At 42.2% G+C, this 18,556-nt stretch overlaps 1 protein-coding gene and 1 pseudogene across 5 annotated transcripts in view; both read left to right on the forward strand.

Annotated features, from left to right (window-relative positions):
• ccdc186 (coiled-coil domain-containing protein 186) overlaps positions 1 to 18,556 on the forward strand; it is a 120,342-nt gene extending 101,786 nt beyond the window's left edge. For 3 of the 5 annotated variants that reach the window (XM_038821389.1, XM_038821388.1, XM_038821390.1), the window contains 2 exons: positions 386 to 605; positions 17,164 to 18,556. In XM_038821389.1, the coding sequence (XP_038677317.1) occupies positions 386 to 605; positions 17,164 to 17,244 (301 nt within the window). In that variant the 3' untranslated portion in view covers positions 17,245 to 18,556. Of the gene's footprint in view, positions 1 to 385; positions 606 to 5,131; positions 5,295 to 17,163 lie in introns of those variants that run through there. The other 2 variants (XM_038821391.1, XM_038821392.1) reach the window with 2 other exon arrangements.
• On the forward strand, positions 12,777 to 14,700 carry LOC119979313 (annotated as a pseudogene).

Below are 18,556 nucleotides of genomic sequence, written 5' to 3' on the forward strand. Positions count from 1 at the left end.
TGGATATGTGGTACATATGTCCAGAAAAAAATAATTTATTTCAGATTGTTTTGGTTAATTTAGGGCTCTTTGGAAGGCATTTGGATTGTTAGTGGATTTGAGGGTTATAGAGATGCTTGAGCTCATATCTTTGCTTGAGTTTGCTTTTTCAGTGGAGTTGGGAAAGGGAAATTAGTGTTTGCGAAAGTAGAGGAATCAGCAGGGAAGGAAGTCCCATGATAAAATAATCATTTGTCAAACTTTGTTGCAAGTTTCATGGGCTGAAAAGCCTTTTCCTGTAGATGTTCTTGTGCGGTTCTATAGATCAGATTTTACATTATCAATGCCAAACAATACATTTGTTAATATTTCTGCAACTATTACAGAAATATTTTCTCTGATACAGAATCATTCAGACTTATGTTCTGAGGGAAGAATCTGGTGCCCTATCCTCAGAAGCATCTGATATCAATAAGGCCCAGTTGAGCAGACGTGGAGGAATCATGGCTTCACTTTACACATCACATCCAGCAGACAGTGGACTAACAATGGAACTCTCATTGGAAATAAACAGGAAGTTGCAAGCTGTGCTAGAAGACACATTGTTAAAGAATATAACACTTAAGGTAGGTCATAGGTTATGCAATGAATGTAGAGCTCTCCTCCTGTGTCAACAAAATAACTTCTATTAATCTCCGATAAACTGCAGACAGGACACGAGGCTAAATATGTGGAATTACTGGTAAAGAGTTAAAAAGGAGAGAAATCTATGGGGACAAATTGACAAAATGGCTACTTCAAGTGTGGTATGAGAATTTTGAAGTTGCTCAAACAATGAATAAGAATTTTATAGAGTGGGATCAGAAATGTTAATAAGAGTTGTAAGAAATTGAGAGACGAGAAATTATGGCATTGTATATAAGTGTGGACCTGAATGACACAAAGGGAAAGTTACTATTGGGAAATAGACAACAGCATAAATTTCTAAAGCATTTTTAATTTAGAGTACTTCAAATGTGTAAACTAACATCAATTTGATGGTAGGAAAATTGGAGAACGTAGTTAAATTGTTGTCAAAAAGATATTTTTAGGAAGTGAGGGAGTGTTCTAGTCATGCAGTTGGGTTGAGTCAGAGGGGTTCAATCAGAGGGCTTAGAGCCTGAATGGCTGAAGATTAAGGCATGGTGAAACAGGAGAAAGGATAAAGGCAATAGAAGCCAGGAGAGTACATGGTTGATCTTGATTACTGGGATTTTGTTTTTAATATTTGGGGTTAATGGGGAGTTGACGGAGGTTGGTGAGGAAGGTATGATGTTGGGCGGGGTGGGGGGGCAGTGATTAACTGCAGAATAGGATACCTCTGACAGTTTAGGCAAGTTGAACTTTTTTGAAAATTGGTGAGGAAGCCATTGTCGTGTCAAGCCTGGAGGCGATAAACATGAGAGTTTTAGTGCTGGTGGGAATGAGGTAAGAAACATATGCTACAGAGGTGGGTAATGGTAGCCTAGGTAACTGGATTTGGGGTTGGGTGCTGGACTTTGGGGAGGGTTAACAGTACTCAAGTTGTGCATTGTCTGATTCAGCCTGTAGGTAGTGAGATGGTGTTATGGGAAAGGACAGTTTCTTGTGTCAGAAGCCGAGCAACATGGTTTATGCATGCCAATATTAGCTTGGAGGGGACAGTTTATTTTCAACTTACAGGCTTATTTTCAACTTACAGTTGACAAACGGACAAAACAGGGATGGTTATGGAATTAAGGGCAGAGAACCCCATGGTACCTCTGAGGTTATTGTGTGGGTGAAGAATAAGCCAATACACGAGACGTGTTGAATGGGTTGGGAGTGAAACCAATTGAAGAAAGTATCATGTGGGTATACAGGTGGAGAAAGATGTAATAATTTATTATGTTGAATAATATGGACAAGTAGAGGAGAACATAAGGCTACACACCTTCTTTGAAATCACAAAGGAAGTTGTTGGCCAAGGAGATGAGATAAAGTAGTAGATAGGGTACAGAAAAGTTGTTTTTTCCATTACTTTATCAGAGTTACAAAGCCAGTACTCCAGAGTGTGGACAGGAGCGAACCCCTAATGCAGCTCCTTGCCTTCTCCAAAAACCAATTCAAATTGAATCCAATTCATGGTCTCCACAAGAGAGACATGCCAGATCCAGGCATTACACCTGATCCAAGGTCGAGAAAAGTTAATATACTTTACCAGGACAGGATCAGTAACCAGAGGTCAGGAATTTAAAGTAACTGGTAAACAAATTGGAAGAGAGATGAGAATTTTGTTTACGTAGCAAGTTATGATCTAAAATGTAATGCTTGAAGGGGTGGTGGAAGTAGATTCAATAGTAACTTGCAAAAGCGGGGGCGGCACAGTGGCTCTGGTTAGCACTGCTGCCTCACAGAGCCGAGGATCCAGGTCACTGTCAGTATGGGGTCTGCACATTCTTCCCGTGTCTGCATGGGTTTCACCCCCACAACCCAAAGATGTGCAGGGTAGGTGAATTTGACATGCTAAAATTTTCCCTCAATTGAAGAAAAAAAAAGAATTGAGTACTCTTTTTAAAAAAAAAAAAAAAAAAATTTTTTAATTTTCAAAAGGGAATTGGATGTATATTTGAAATGGATAAATTTGTAGGATTATGGGTCAAGAGCAAGAAAGTGGGATTAATTAGATCGCACTATCAAGTGACCAACACGGAGATAGGTTGAACAATCTCTTTTGCGGCCACAGAGGAGTTGGGTATGAGAGTATACCGAAAAACGATTTATTGTTAAAGCGAACTTTACAGGCCACAGTACAGGTCCCAGCTGGGACTTCTCTGCCAAGGCTCCTATCACGGGCCGGCTTGTATGTCTGTAATCAATTACCCCGCTGACATCCCCCTCCTCCCATCCAGGGAGCTGGTATTCTACAAGACTTTTGGGGTGGCTAATCACTCCCTCCCCAAAGGTCTCGTGAGAGTTTCTCCATCCTGCATGACCCTCTAGGGGAAAGATTTTGCTCTTGTGAAACTAACATTTTGTTGGTGCATATTTGAAAGTGTTTGTGTTAAAGCAAAGAAATGGGAGTTTTGTTGTGCTGTGGATGTTGTGTGGCAGGTTACCCAGCTGCCAACTGTAGAGCGGCTGCTAGGACTATTGTACTTTAAAGTTGATAGCTAGTTCCCAGCTTCATTTGAGATGCACTATTTTTTTTGTTGAAATAATTTTTATTCAAGTTTTCAACAACAAATTTGATCACAACAGAGAAAAACAGTAACCCCTCCCCTCCAATACAAAAACAATAAATTAACAAGAAAAAGAAATGAGCATAAAACCATGAGAACAAACCCCCATAACGAACCTGTAGCCCCCCCCCCCCCCCCCCCCGGGTTGCTGCTGAAGTTTTTAAAAAAAATGCTTTTATTGGGTTTTTGAACAAGGTATAATTACCGTTATGTACACAGAATAAGAAACATATATATATACACATATTTAGAGGAGAAGGGCACACCCCAACATTAAAAAAAATAATACAATATGAAATAGAATAACTGGTGGGGTATTGTGCACCAGTTCGACAGCGGCAGCTCTGTACATCTGGCAAAATTACCCACACCACATAAGTAGGCGACTGCCGGGGGGGGGGGGGCACACACACATTTGGGTGCCGGGGAGAAAATCACAGTGTGCGATATTTGGCTGTGCTGTGTGTTGTCATCCGCCCCTCCCAGACGGGTCTCACTGCCGTCCCACGCTCGCCCCCATTTCTGCCGCTCCTCCCGTCCTCCATCTCTATTTTCCTCGTTCCCCGCTCCTGGAGGTGTCATGCACGTTTTGGCATCCCGTGCTCTCCCTCTGGATCCCGCTTCCCTGCCCCACCCGCCGGCCCTCCTCTCTCCCCCCCCCCCCCCCCATGGTTCGCCTGTCTCTCCCCCCCCCCCCCCCAATGGTTCCCCCCCCCCCCCCCCCCAATGGTTCGCCCCTCCCTCCCCTGGTTTAGCCGTCCCCTCCCAGTCCATCTCTCCCCTCCATGCCCCGGCTACCTTCCCCCGATTCCCGACCATTTCCCCCTGATTCTTGATTCTTGGCCACCCGGCTATTCTTCCTCTTGTTCGTTGGCCACAAACAGGTCCCGGAACAGTTCCGTGAATGGCTCCCACGTTCTGTGGAAGCCGTTGTCTGATGCTCGGATGGCGAATTTGATTTTCTCCATTTGGAAAGATTCCGAGAGGTCGGACAGCCAGTCTGCAGCTCTGGGTGGTGCTGCTGACCGCCAGCCAAACAGGATTCTATGGCGGGCGATCAGGGAGGCAAAGGCAAGGGTGTCCGCCCTCCTCCCCAAGAATAGATCTGGCTGGTCCGAGAAGCCGAAGACCGCCACTTTCGGGCATGGCTCCACCCTCACCCCCACCACTTTGGATATGGCCTCTAAGAAGGCTGTCCAGTACTCCACGAGTCTGGGGCAAGACCAGAACATGTGGGCGTGGTTGGCCGGGCGGGCATCTTTGGCACCGTTCACATCTGTCCTCCACCTCCGGGAAGAACCTACTCATACGGGTTCTTGTTAAGTGGGCTCTATGTACCACTTTTAGTTGCGTCAGGCTGAGCCTTGCACACGTGGCGGTGGAGTTGACCCTATGCAGTGCCTCGCTCCAGAGTCCCCACCCTATCTCAATCCCCAGGTGGTCCTCCCATTTCTTTCTTGTTGCGTCCAGTACAGTGTCGGCCCTTTCTACCAGTTGGTCATACATGTCGCTACAGTTCGAGGCGAGGGCCCGGAGGGAGGTCCCCACGCAGGAGGCCTCCTCCGCGCGCACCCACTCGGCCTCTGGCTCCTGGATCCATCCCCTTACCCCCCCCCCCCCCCCCCCCCCCCCATACGAATGCCATGATTAGTTTGTCCAGCACTTTGAAAAAGGCCTTGGGGATGTAGATCGGGATGGATCTAAACAGGAAGAGGAACTTGGGCAGTACGTTCATTTTGATTGTCTGGACTCCCCCTGCGAGGGAGAGTGGGAGTGTGTTCCATCTTTCAGATGCACTATTAAGTGGGGGAAAAAATCAGAGGTTTAAGACCATTGATGTGACCTGGCTCATTCTTTAAACTAAAATTTCCATCTTTTCCCTTTTGACTGAATGGTGTTGAACCTTTTTGAAGTTGAAGTCATACATGGTAAATTAACGGATGTGCTGAAGACCATTGAGGCATCCTCAATTACGACGCGAGAGCGAGGTCGTTAATCAAAAGGCTTTAATCTACAGAGAACTGAACAGCATCCGAGAGAAGTGTGCTCACCACATGGAGCCTTATCCTATATACCGTTTCCTGGGGGCGTAGCCAGAGGCGGAGTCCCCCAGGGTTCCAAGCATCTTAAAGGGGCACGGTATTAAAGGTCAGTTACCGTTTACAGCAGTTATTAATACTGTTCATCACAACCATACAAGGCAATGGTGAGAGTATGACGATGGGGTTAGGATTTCACTCTTCTAGCAAGCCGCCAACCAAATACAATGGGTTAGTTGGCAGCCTCCCATGCTGCAAATCTCTTTGGTTCTTCTGGTCATGAACTTTGCCGAATAAACAATCTCCAGTATGACTATCTCTATGATGGATGTGCAATTACATTTTATTTTACAGAAGCTAGCCATAACTGATTTCTACAGAAATCTTGTGCAAGCTCTGTGGATCAGAAAGTATTCTGGAAACTTAGTAAGATTAATCTAGGAATAAAGTGCTGTATCGTGCATTTGCTGTAACTCTTCTCTTGACACCCTGAAGTATGTCTACCATCCACAAGGCACAAATCAAGAGTGTGATGGAATACGCTCAACTTGCCTGGATTTTTTAAAAAAGTATTTCCAATTGAGGGCCAATTTAGCATGGCCAATCCACCTACCCTGCACATCTTTGGGTTGTGGGGGTGAGACCCATGCAGACATGGGGAGAATGTGCAAACTCCACACAGACTGTGTCCTGGGGCCGGGATTGAACCCAGGTCCTCGGCACCATGCGACAGCAGTGCTAGCTATTGTGCCACCATGCCACCCCCTCTACTTGCCTGGTTGAGTGCAGCTCCAAAAATACTCAGCAAGCTCAACAGCATCCAAGACAGAGCAGCCTACTTGATTGGCACCCCCATTCACCACCTTAAGCATTCGCTCCCTCGAACAGCAACACACAGTGGCAACAATATGTCTCACTTAGAAGATTCACTACAGGAACTCACCAAGGTATCTTTGACAGCACATTCCAAACCCATGACCTCTACCACCTAAAAGGACAAGAGCAGCAGATGGATGAGAATGTCACTCTCTGCAAAACACACATCATCCTGACTTGCAGCTTTTCGGGGTTCTTTCACTGTCACTGGGTCAAAATTTCTTCCCACAACACTTGGACTGCTGTGGTTCAAGAAGGCAGCACACCACCATCTTCTCAAGGGCAGTTAGGGATAGGCAATAAATGCTGACCTAGCCAGCGACACCCACATTCTGTGAATGAACTAAAAAAAAAAAAAGTCAATTTGACGAATGTTCTATAAATTAAGAAAGGCTGGCAGAAGCAGATTCAATCTTTAAAAGGAAATTGGATAATTACTCACAGTAGAATCTCATTTGCATTGAGGAAAATCCAACTAGTTGTGAAAGTATGTTTTTCAGACTAAGGAAAAGAGTGGAGGTCCCCAGGGTCGGTATTAGGGTGACTGCTGTTTTTAATATTTTTAATGATCTGGACATTGGTATACAGCAGTGTTTTTCAAACTTCTTTTCCACACTGGTTGATGTTCGCGATCTGAAACTTTTCCTCTCGTTTGCCAGTACTTCCTGCATATAATACACATGAGCTTTGCATCCTCATTTGCATTGGGACAATGGACGAAACAATACCTCAAGAAATTATATTGCTTTGTTTCAGACATAAGTTTCTTCTTTGTAGTCTGTTAACCAGAGGCCCTGGAACCCTGTACAGTTTAGTACTAAAAGTTACCAGGTTTGAGCTAATTATATGTCCAGACCGGTTCTTCTATAAGTAAAGGTTGTCAGATCTTAATTAACAACTAATGCCTTTTAGCTATCGTCCTTGAGACTCTAGTCTCATTCTAAGGTGGCATACAATTTAAAAACCCTAATTGTTAGGCAAACAGAGGTAGTTTTAAGGGATTTATAGTGTACTGGTAAACATTAGAAATGGAGGTAGGGTTTTATGTGTGTTTAATTTGATTGTTCTGTGCCTGGAAGGGTAAAATCTATGGTTAGATTCATGCTGGACGACGGTGTTTGTATGTGTGGGGATTGGATAAGTTCCAACTGTGTCTGTGTTTGCATGGGTTTCGCCCCCACAACCCAAAGATGTGCACGCTAAATTGCCCCTTAATTGGAAAAATGAATTGGGCACTTTTTTCCCAAAAGTTCCAACTGTGTTTCTATTGTGGAGCCTTTTAAGGTAGTGAAGCTTTTAAGTTTGAGTTTAGCTATTTTGTGACCAGTTAGAGATGTGTAGTGAGCACATGACTGGGGCCAGGATGAGCCGGTTCTTCGGGTGGGAGGACAGATGCGGGAGGTGTTCGGGAGGCCCGGCGAACCACACCCACATGTTTTGGGCATGTCCGGTGTTGGAGGGGTTTTGGAAGGGGGTGGCGGGGACTTTGTCCAAGATGATCGGTTCCAGGATGGAGCCGGGCTGGGGGCTCGCGATCTTTGGGGTAGCATCGGAGCCGTGAGTGCAGGAGGCGAGAGAGAGGCCGGTACACTGGCGTTTGCGTCTCTAGTAGCCCGGTGTAGGATTCTCTTACAGTGGAGGGACGCGAAGCCCCCGAGCCCGGAGGCCTGGATCAATGACATGGCCGGGTTCATCAGGCTGGAAAACATTAAGTTTGCTCTGGCGGAGAGGTAGAGGGTGGTCAGTCTCAGTAGCAACCCGGGTGGGGGGTTCGAGATTTGTTAATGGGGTTTGTTTTTGCGACGGTGTGTTTGCTATTTTTTTTTTCTTTCTTGTATTGTTATTAGTTATTAATTTATTACTTTGTATTGGGGGGGATTTCTGTTTCTGTTTAGTTTTACACCGTGTTTACTTTAACTGTTGGGAGAAATTTGTTGTTGAAAAACTTAAGTAAAAATTATTTTTTAAAAAAGAGACGTGTAGTGAGAGAGAAGACCACTCTCACAGCTCTGCTAGAAGCAAATGGTTTTGGAAGGCTAAAGAGGAAACATCTCTCAGCCTTGCTTTCAGAAAAGCCATACTATGGAGTAATGATTGCAAAGACAGAAGCCGGAAATCTGAAGCTCAGCAAAAGAAACTAGAGAAACCTGGAGTTAAGTGAGCAGAGAACAAGGTATGCTTCAGAAGAATTCAGGGAAGAGTAAACCTAGGGTTCTGAGACAAGAGACAATTGCAGTAACCAAATTTAAAGCGAGGCCAGCCTTCAAAGATAAAACAAACCTGTGATGCCATTTTAATACAGTTTGGGAATCAAGAGTTAAAGCAATTGTGAGCAGTTTGCACCAAAGTCAAGACAAAGAAATCCTAAAGGAGTTGGTGTAAAATCCTAAACTGGGTTTGCTGTTAAAAGTGAAGCGGAATCTTTGCTTAAAGTGTCATTTGGAAAACCTGGTCCGGATTTCAGAGTGCAAACCGCTGAGGGAAATCATTGTTGTGGGAGAAGATTTTAAAGCATGTTTTTGGGAGTGGAGTTTGGAAACTGTCACGTGACAATCATTTGGGGAGATTCTGAGGAGAAACCCACAAACATTCACTTGGGGCTCAAGAGTGGAGACTGTATTTGCCCAGAGCCATCTTGTGTGCTTAAAAAGGATGTTGTGTTAATCAGATGTAGATTAAGATGTACTTTGTAATCTGTCATAATCCTAATGTCTGTGTGTAATTATTAAACTAAGGGGTGAGTAAATGAGTATTGTATCATAATCCAATTTTTTCACTTTTAATATTTTATTCTTGTTAAAACTAATTAGCAATCCTGTGACTCTGTTCCTCCATTTTAAAAAAATATTACGGTCTTTTGAGCCAGGCTTCCATTCTGGGATCTTCCCGTCCAGTTATAACATCAACTGGGGTAGTAGCATAATGTCCGGTATCTTTGGGGAATCTGTAGTGCTATGAACAGCATATGATTTGTTGAAACCCTGTATGGTAGATTCAATCTTTTAATTTACAGTGTTTAGGAATTAGTAGAATTATAAAGGATTGCGACTTGTGTTCACACTTCCAGCTGTTGATCACAGCAGAGTGCTAATGGGGCGACACATCAATCCGCTGAAGTGCAACTGCATTAAAGATGTTTGCAAACCAAGAAATGCTAAGTAACCAAAGAGATGGGTATGAAGTGTTTGTGCCCCCTAATTTCAATTAAGCTTTATTTTCTTAAAATGCACCCACCTTAGCAGAATGTTATAGAAGGGCTACAACATGCAACTTATCACGTATGGAGACAGTCAGTGTAAATTATTGGTTATGGGGGCAGATCAGTTTCATGGTAAAGTCACTGAACCTCTTTTAATTCCTTCATTTTGATTTTATTTTGGACAAGTTTTCTAATTCAGGCACAGTTGGGTTTGCAAAGCTGTGCATAAAATAACAATTCTAGTGATGGTGTTTGCGTACAGAAAAATAAGATTGGAAGTTAGTGCAACTGTGTTGATGGTTGGAGCTTGTCAGTTGGAATATACCTTTTAATAATCCTAAAGTTGTTTCACTTATGACTTTTTTAAATGTAGATCTCTTTGAACTGGGTGGTGGACTGCAGGGGGCTTCAATAAAATTAAATAAAAATGTTTGGTAAGTTTAAAAATAGATCTGTTGGAATATGTAATTGAGATATTAATTTAAAATAAAATAGACCATGGTTTGAGGCTGAGGTGGGGCAACTAAATGATGCTTCAATTTAAACCGAAATGTTGTCCAGAATTTTAGTTGTATCGGAAGAATATTACTACAGTATAACCGTCTCTTGACATTGAGTAGCTTTATTACTTTAAGGTTTATTTCAGCATCAGTATGTGAACTGTGCTTTTGCAATGGCTGCCCCAGGGAGTCTGAAATTCTTTGGAGCTGCCAGCAGCTTGTACATAACGGTTGCCTGCCAAATTGTGCCCACTTTGTTTCCATAGCTCCCTGTTTGAATCTCACCAATCATGTTTCTACACCTCTCAGCATCAGAACATACCTGCTCCAAGTCACAAATTACATTCTCTCTGACTGTGATCATTGTGCATTATCATTCCCCACAACCATTGACATGATTGGTCACATTGGTCCTCCAACAACCCCGTCATCCAGCTCAGTGGGATTATCCTTACTTGGTTCCATTCTTGTCTGTCTGAACATTTCCTGTAATTTGCTGCTTGCACAGAACTTGCTGAAAAGAGGGACATATTGCCAGGGCTTTTCGATTCACCAGGGCAAACACAATGCCAAATTTCAAACAATCACAACAATTCATGCTGCAATTTTTAATTAGTTGAGCCAGATCTGGTGTTGAATGACTAAATCCAGTTTCCACCACATCTGTTCAAGCTTGTGACTCTTGGATTTAAGGGAGTGGAGATGTAGAGCTGCACTGGAGGAATAGCCACGATGAAAAGAGTCCAATCAAAATGCAGAATACTACAGATGCTGGAAATCTGACATTGAAAGGGAAAATGTTGGAAATACCCGAGATCGGGCAGCACCTGGGGTGAGAGAAAGAGTTAATGGTCTTTCATCAGAAGAGTCTAAAGCTTTTAATGTGGATTAGGGCATCTGAGATGAAGGTGCGGTTGAGCAGATTGATAGCAGCTGAAATGTTGTAGAGAATGAAGGGCTAAAGGTGGGATGATTTGGAATTTGAGAGTGCAGTTCTAAATGACTTGTTGGAAAGTTTTCTCCAGGCATGGATACAAAAGGAAATTGGTATGGTGGGGGAAACTGATGCGGGTGGAAAGCATTGCAAGGACATGATCAGCAATTAATGCAGTCTGTGATTGATACTGTGCAAAGCTCTGCTGCCTGCATCCGATTCCATGCTATGGGATAGATACTGTGCGATCACCACCAGCCTTTTCTTCATGAGCTACGGCCTTCAATCTTTAAAATTCTTGTGTATAAACCTTTTCCTTCCCTGGCTCTGTAACCTCTATCAGCAGTATAACCCCCTATCTTCTTATTTAGTGCCATCTGTTTCTTTTCCTTTCACTTGTGTGCAACATCACCAGAATGTTTCTGTTTTTTTTTACCTCTTTGCTCCTAATATCTATTACCTTTTATTTATACTAAGCAGAATATGTAAATGCTATCGTAAGCCCTCAATTAAGTTCAATAACCTGCTTTTGTTTTTGCCAACTACTTAAGTCTTCTAACTATGCCTAGTTTACATTAAGCTCTAACTCTCTACCAATTGGATATCAAGAACAATAAATGTAATAGATTATTTGTTTGTAAATTGAGAGTTTTTCAGCCTATTAGGTGACTCATTGCATTGCCTTTTAATTTCTTGTCATTTGCATATCTAGGGTAGTCACCAAGAAATTGGACATTTGGCACCTTTAACTTTTTGTGGTAAAAGATTCTTTTGGGGGGGGGGGGGGGAAATGTAAAATTGTACCACAGTCAAAGGGTTAACGTGGTAACTTTCATTATCAAACATAACAGAAAACTGAGCCATTAACAAATGCACAACCCGTAATCTATTACATACCGATAACAGTGAAATGCAGCTATCTTACTTTACAATGTGGATCTGCCTCCAGTGATTATGGGGTTTCTTCAAAATTGTTACTCTTGTACATTTTAAAACCTGAAGAAATCGTGCCATTTTCCAAGTAGCTTTCCCCCCTCCCCTCCGTCTGTTTTTTTTTTTTGCTGTTCTTCTCCATTTATTCTGCTTCAAGATGAAAGTGAGGAAAAAGATTAGCATTTTTTGCCATGAGCTATACATCTATTACTAGAAAATAACTCCAGTTAGTTTTAGTAGTCATTACTTACATTTTGTATGAAAATGCAATTCATTACCATAACTTTGATACATTAACTGTACATCTGAGATCTTGCTGAAGGATTGGCATTAATTTCTGGTGTTCTGCGTTACGTACAAGATATTCTTCAGAATGCCCTTTGTTGAAGGGAATAATAAATCAAATAACTTTGATTAGCAATTTTAAAAAAGTTGTTCATCTTCTCTCGGAGAGTAAGATTTTAAGATTGGATGACTACTATTATCCCAATGATGCACTGAATACTGATCCAAACTGAATGCCCATTCTCTATTAAATGTTTATAAAATAAACTTCCAGTAAAGTTTCAAAGTCTTTTGTTTTCTAAATTTATCTAAATACTACTTAAAATGTTATCAGGGTCTCTATCTCCACCACCCTTCCGGGCAGCGGGTTCCAGACTCTCAGCACTCTCCGGATGACAAAGTTTTTCTTCGCATCCCCTCTAAACCTCCTGCCCCTGACCTTAAATGTGCCCTGGCCATCGATTCCTCCAACAATGAGAAAGGTTTCTTCCCGTCCACTCATAATTGTATGTATTTCAATCATGTCTGTTTCTTCCCCCCCCCCCCTCCCCCCCCCCCCCCCCCCCCCCCCCATCCCCAGCCTCCTCTGCTCCAAGGAAAACAACCCCAGTCTATCCAATCTCTCTTTCCAGGCAACATCCTGGTAAATCGCCTCTGCACCTTTTCCAGTGCTATCACACCCTCCTATAATGTGGATTCCAGAACTGCACACAATACTCTAGCTGTGGCCTAATCAGCGTTTTATAAAGTTCCAGCATAACCTCCCTACTCTTAAACTCTATGCCTCAGCCAATAAAGGCAAGTATACTTTTTGCCTTCTTAACCACTGTAGCCACCTGCTCTGCTACCTTAAGGGTCCGGTATACATGCACACCAAGGGCCTTCTGATCCTCCGTGCTTCCCTGGGTCCTGCCTTTTATGATGTATCCCTTGCCTTGTTTGTCCTGTCAAAGTGCACCACCTCATACTTATCAGGATTTAATTCCATTTGCCACCGATCAGCCCATCTGACAAGCCCGTCTATATCCTCCTGCCCTCTTCACTATTTACCTGTCCACCAATTTTCGGATAATTCGCAAACTATCTGATCAACCCGGCGACATTCATGTCTAAATCATTTATATAAACCACAAACAACAAGGACTCCAACACTGATCCCTGCGGGACTCCACTGGACACAGTCGGAAAAACACACTTTGACCATCATCCTCTGCTTCCTGCCACTCATCCAATTTTGGATCCAATTTGCCAGACTTCCATGGATCCCATGGGCTCTTACCTTCACTATCAGTCTCCCATGTGGGACTTTCTCAAAAACCTTCCTGAAGTCCAAGCAGCCTGCATCAATTGCATTGCTGTCATCTACACACCTGGTCACCCCTTCGAAAAATTCAATCAAGTTGGTCAGACCTGACCCCTTAACAAAACCATGCTAATTGTTCCTGATTAATTCTCGTCTCTCCAAATTCAGATTAATTCTGTCTCTCAGAATTGCTTCCTATAGCTTCTCCACCACTGGAGGATCACAACTTGCACTGTGATCCTCCTACATGGTTTAGGTATCTTTAGGCTCTACTTTTCAAAGCAGTTTGTACCCTACTAAATTCTACTTGTGTTCAGTCTGCATTGCTGACATACTTTGGTTTCTTGTTCCCCAATGCATTCAATTTAAAATCTTGGTACTTGCCTTTAAATTCCTCACTGGGCGGCTGACCAGTTCGGGGCGAGGATTCGGTGGATAGGATTTGAAAATGCAGATCTTTGTGAAAACCCTTGGCGGGGGAGAAGCGATAACCCGCGAGGTTGAGCCCTCCGATACTATTGAAATTGTAATGGCTGCGATTCAGGACAAAGAAGATATTCCCCCGGTCAGCAGCGACTGATCTTTGCTGGAAAACAGTTGGAGGATGGCCGTGCGCTCTCTGATTACAACATCCAAAAGGAATCAACCTTGCACCTTGTATTGAGACTTCATGTTGGTGCCAAGAAGAGGAAGAAGTCTTACACACACCAAAGATAAAAACGGCATAAGAAGAAGAAGATCGAGCTTGCTGTCCTTAAATATTACAAGGTCGGACAATATTAAAATCTATTGTCTGCGGTGTGAACGTCCTTCCAAGGAGTGTGGTGTTGGTGTGTTCATGGCCAGTCCCTTGAGCAGTTAATACTGTGGGAAGTATTGTCTGACATACTGCTTCAACAAGGCTGAAGATACATAATTAAATGAATTATAATCAAACATGATGGAAAATTAAGAAGAAAAAAATTCCTCACTGGGCTTCCTATCTTTAGTTTCCAGCAGCACTATATTTTTCATCCTCCTGTCTCCTGATCACTTAACTGTTCAGACTCTTGACTTTTGTGTGGCCCCACATCCCTTCCGTGTTCCGTCATTAGCAATGGAACCTTCAGCTGCTTGGGTCTCACTCTTTTGGGATCATCTGCCTAAACTTCCCCACTCACCTTTTGCAATCTTTCTCGAAACAAGTTTCTTTCATTCTTAATCTGCCTTTCTGTGTGTTTTCCTTGGACCCATCAAATGTCTTGTGGCATTTCTGATAAGTGCTATATAAATTCATGATGTTGATCACACAGTCTCAATTGTTACAGCACAGAAGAAGGCCATTCGGCCCAACGTGTCTGCACCAGCTCTCCAAATGATTGGATTTGATTTGGTTTATTGCCACGTGTACCGAAGTACAGTGAAAAGTATTTTTCACCAGCCGAGGGACAAATGGTACATTGACAAACAGTGATTGGTTACAGTGCAGAACAAACGAGGCAAATACATGAGCAAGAGCAGCATAGGGCGTCGTGAATAGTGTTCTTACAGGGAACAGATCGGTCTGAGGGGAGTCGTTGAGGAGTCTTGTAGCTGTGGGGAAGAAGCTGTTCCTATGACTGGATGTGCGGGTCTTCAGACTTATGTACCTTCTGCCTGATGGAACGGTCTGGAAGAAGATAATGCCTGGGTGAGAGGGGTCTCTGATAATGCTGTCTGCCTTCCTGAGGCAGCGGGAGGTATATACAGAATCAATATGGGGATGGCAAGCTTGGTGATGCGTTGGGCCAAATTTTGTTAGCTTCCGTAGGAAGCAGAGATGTTGTTGGGCTTTCTTGACTGTTGCATCAAAGTGAATAGACCAGGACAGATGTTGGTGATGGTGACCCCTAGGAACTTACAGCTATCGACCATCTCCACTTCGGAGCCATTGATGCAGAAGGGAGTGTGTTGTGCTACGCTTCCTGAAGTCGATGATCAGTTCCTTGGTCTTTCCGACATTTGGAGAGAGGTTGCAACAAAGTGATTTATCTCCCTCCTGTAGTTTGATTTGTCGTTGTTTGAGAGAAATGAACATCATGACGGAGTGCCAATTGCCTGCCATTTCCCCATGCCCTTGCACATTGTTTCTATTCAAATAATCATCTGATGCCCTCTTGAATGTCTCGATTGAAACCGCCTGAACCATTACATCCAGTCAGTGCATTCCAGACCCGAACCACTCACTATGTGAAACACGTTTTTCTCGTATGTTTTCTGCACTGTCAGCATGCTATCATAGCGACAGCAGTGAAGCTTGACTGCCCGTGGAATACCATGTCCCAGGCTTCACTTCAGGAATAAAAATTCACTTGTGAAGGGTACTTTTTTATGTTAAGTTCAAGATTCTTTTGTGGAAGGTTCTTGAAAAATGTTTTATGTTTCCTATGATCAGCAGTGATTTCTAAAGCAATCCCACTGCATCATGATGCATTTTGAAAGGTGAGGAATAAATACAATGAAAATACTGGTTGTCCCACAGTTATTTGTACAACAGTTGAGATTTGTAGTTGGAAGTTCCTAACTATGTGAAGTGCATGGTTTTCCACTGCCCTTGATGTTGAGCTCAAAAGCTATTCTTGCAACACTTGAAATGGGTTTTTAACTTTGTGGGATTTGGCAAATCATTCTGCCTTGGTTGCTCAGTACAAAGCAAGATTGGTAACTTGTCAATTGGGGTGTTTCCAGTCATGGTAGTGAATCTTAATCAATGTACTTGGTGCTTTCAGTTGTGTTTTAATATATTATAGCTGTGCTAATTATGCCAACAGCCAGGTTAAAGACAAAATAACAATTCCAATGTAAGTGCCAATATGCAGTATTTTCTGCTGCAACTAGTATTTCAGTTTTCTTTCAACCATTTACTCTTCATGTTGATTTCTTTCTTTGAACAGAATGTAAGTAATGAAAGGATTATTCTACTCTTCAAAAAGCACTCCGTACATGTAATTTTGTGAAGGTTTTGCTGCTTGTAGGTGAAATTAATTATGATGGTAATTTCATCCATACCATGGGCACTATGGCTTCACAGCGCCAGGGTCCCAGGTTCTATTCCTGGCTTGGGTCACTGTCTGTGCGGAGTCTGCACGTTCTCCCCGTGTCTGCGTAGGTTTCTTCGGGTGCTCCGGGTTCCTCCACAAGTTCCGAAAGATGTGCTGTTAGGTAATTTGGACATTCTGAATTCTCCATCTGTGTACCCAACAGGTGCCGGAATGTGGCGACTAGGGGCTTTTCAGAGTAACTTCATTGCAGTGTTAATGTAAGCCTACTTGTGACAATAAAGATTATTATTATTCAGTTGAGTTGCATTATTCCATTAGACGTTCCTAATTTAACAGTTTGAGCTTTTGAGAGTCTGTAAAAACAAAGCCTATACAGTTCCCTATGAAGGGAAAAATGTCACAAAATGTCTTTGACATTGAATGCCATGAAGTATATTTTTTTTATTCTGTGGTTTCAATGTTGCATCTGATTTCTTTTTTGCAATTTAGGGCAGATTTGTACTCCTAGGAGGTCGCTTTGGAAGAGGTGTTAGGGAAGCATTAACATGCAGCAAAAAACTGGCTTTAGAAACAATAGCTGCAGCAGCAATTTGGCTATTAAGTAGATTTTACACACTTGGCACAAGATGGTGCTGCTGTATTGTACTATATAGTAATGTATCCGCTAAAATTGGACTACAGTTGCTGTCATGGCACAGTGGTTAGTCATGACAACATTGATTTGCCTGTCAAATACCTGGGTTGCAAATATTTACTTTTCAGTAGTTCCTGCCAATAATGCACCAACCGAAAGTAACGTGTGAAGGATGAAACAAAGTGCATGCGACAAACTTCACATTGTGATTTTTAATTACAGGAAAACTTGCAGACGCTGGGTACAGAAATAGAACGTCTGATCAAGTGCCAGCATGAATTAGAGCAGCAACTAAAGCATTGAATTGGCACCGTCCTCCGTTTAAGCAACTCCATTGTGAATTCAAGGGAACAGGTGCTGGACAGGCAGAGATGGCACATCACTCATGACTCGGACAAGTATATCTTATCTGCACTCCGCAAGAAGATAATGTTGCTTCCACCAACACGCAGGTTTGAAATATTCAGTATGCTGCAATGAACTGACATTTCTGGAACCTTACTTTCTGAAGCAAATTTTATGTTAACACTTCCAAGTTGCCCCACACATTACTGTAATCTGCTACAAAAATAATGAAAGAAGACTGCTACAATCTGCGATTAGTGGACATTGACCATTCTTCTGTGCTTTTATTTTTAGAAAAAAGCAATGAATATCGTGCATTTTTACTTAAGGATGGTTTATCCTGAGGTTTTGGGGACTATGGTGCAATTATACAATGCAACTCCTGGACATTTTTAGCTGACAACCGAAGTGATTTTTAATTTAGAGTCCATTTGATTTATTAGTAAGCAAAATTCATATAGTTGTACGGCAAATAAAGTGCACATCCATCCTACTGTATGCCAAATTTTGCTTCCTTGCTTTGACACTACTGGCACTTCTGGAGGTGAAATATTTAATTTCCATGTGTTTTACATTGTCGCATGAATGCATTGTCTGGTAAACTAAAATAGTGATATATTCAATGCAGTTAACCAGCCCACAAATCAAACCAAGTGAATAGGCTTGGCTATTGATTTTATCGTATGTCAAAGTGAGAGAAGTTTCCAATAATAGTATGTTATCAATATTGGAAAATAGTCACATTTTTAAAATTTCTTTTTGAAAGAAAGGTTATTACCTTTCTTTCAAAAGGAGCTGAAGATCCGGAATCTGGATTACGTGACTAATAACTAGTTGCCCGGCTTGCTTACAAATTGTGCATTGACCAATTATCAACTTCAAAATTTCTCAATCGGTGAATTAATGCTACTGTTCAATCAGGAACCTGATGTTGCCATTGGATGAGAGTCGACTCTTTTATAAGAAACCTAATTACCCCTGCAAAATGTAATGGAAATGCACTTTAAGCTCACATTATTACCTTCCAAATTGCACAGTACATATCTGTTACTGTCTATATTGCAGGCTCATTTTTTGATTTTCTTTTCAACTTTTTCAGTTTTGTAGTCCATTGTGAAAGTGATGTGGTAGTTTATTTTGAAAATTAATTTGTAAAATTGAGTTGTAGATATCCTTCTGTATAAAGCGAACAGTTTTTAAAGTTTTAATCTATATTATGTATATACGGCATATTGAATTAATAAATTACACTTTGTGTCTTATTTTGTTA

The sequence above is a fragment of the Scyliorhinus canicula genome, chromosome 16 (genome assembly GCF_902713615.1).
Source record: "Scyliorhinus canicula chromosome 16, sScyCan1.1, whole genome shotgun sequence".
NCBI lineage: Eukaryota > Metazoa > Chordata > Chondrichthyes > Carcharhiniformes > Scyliorhinidae > Scyliorhinus > Scyliorhinus canicula.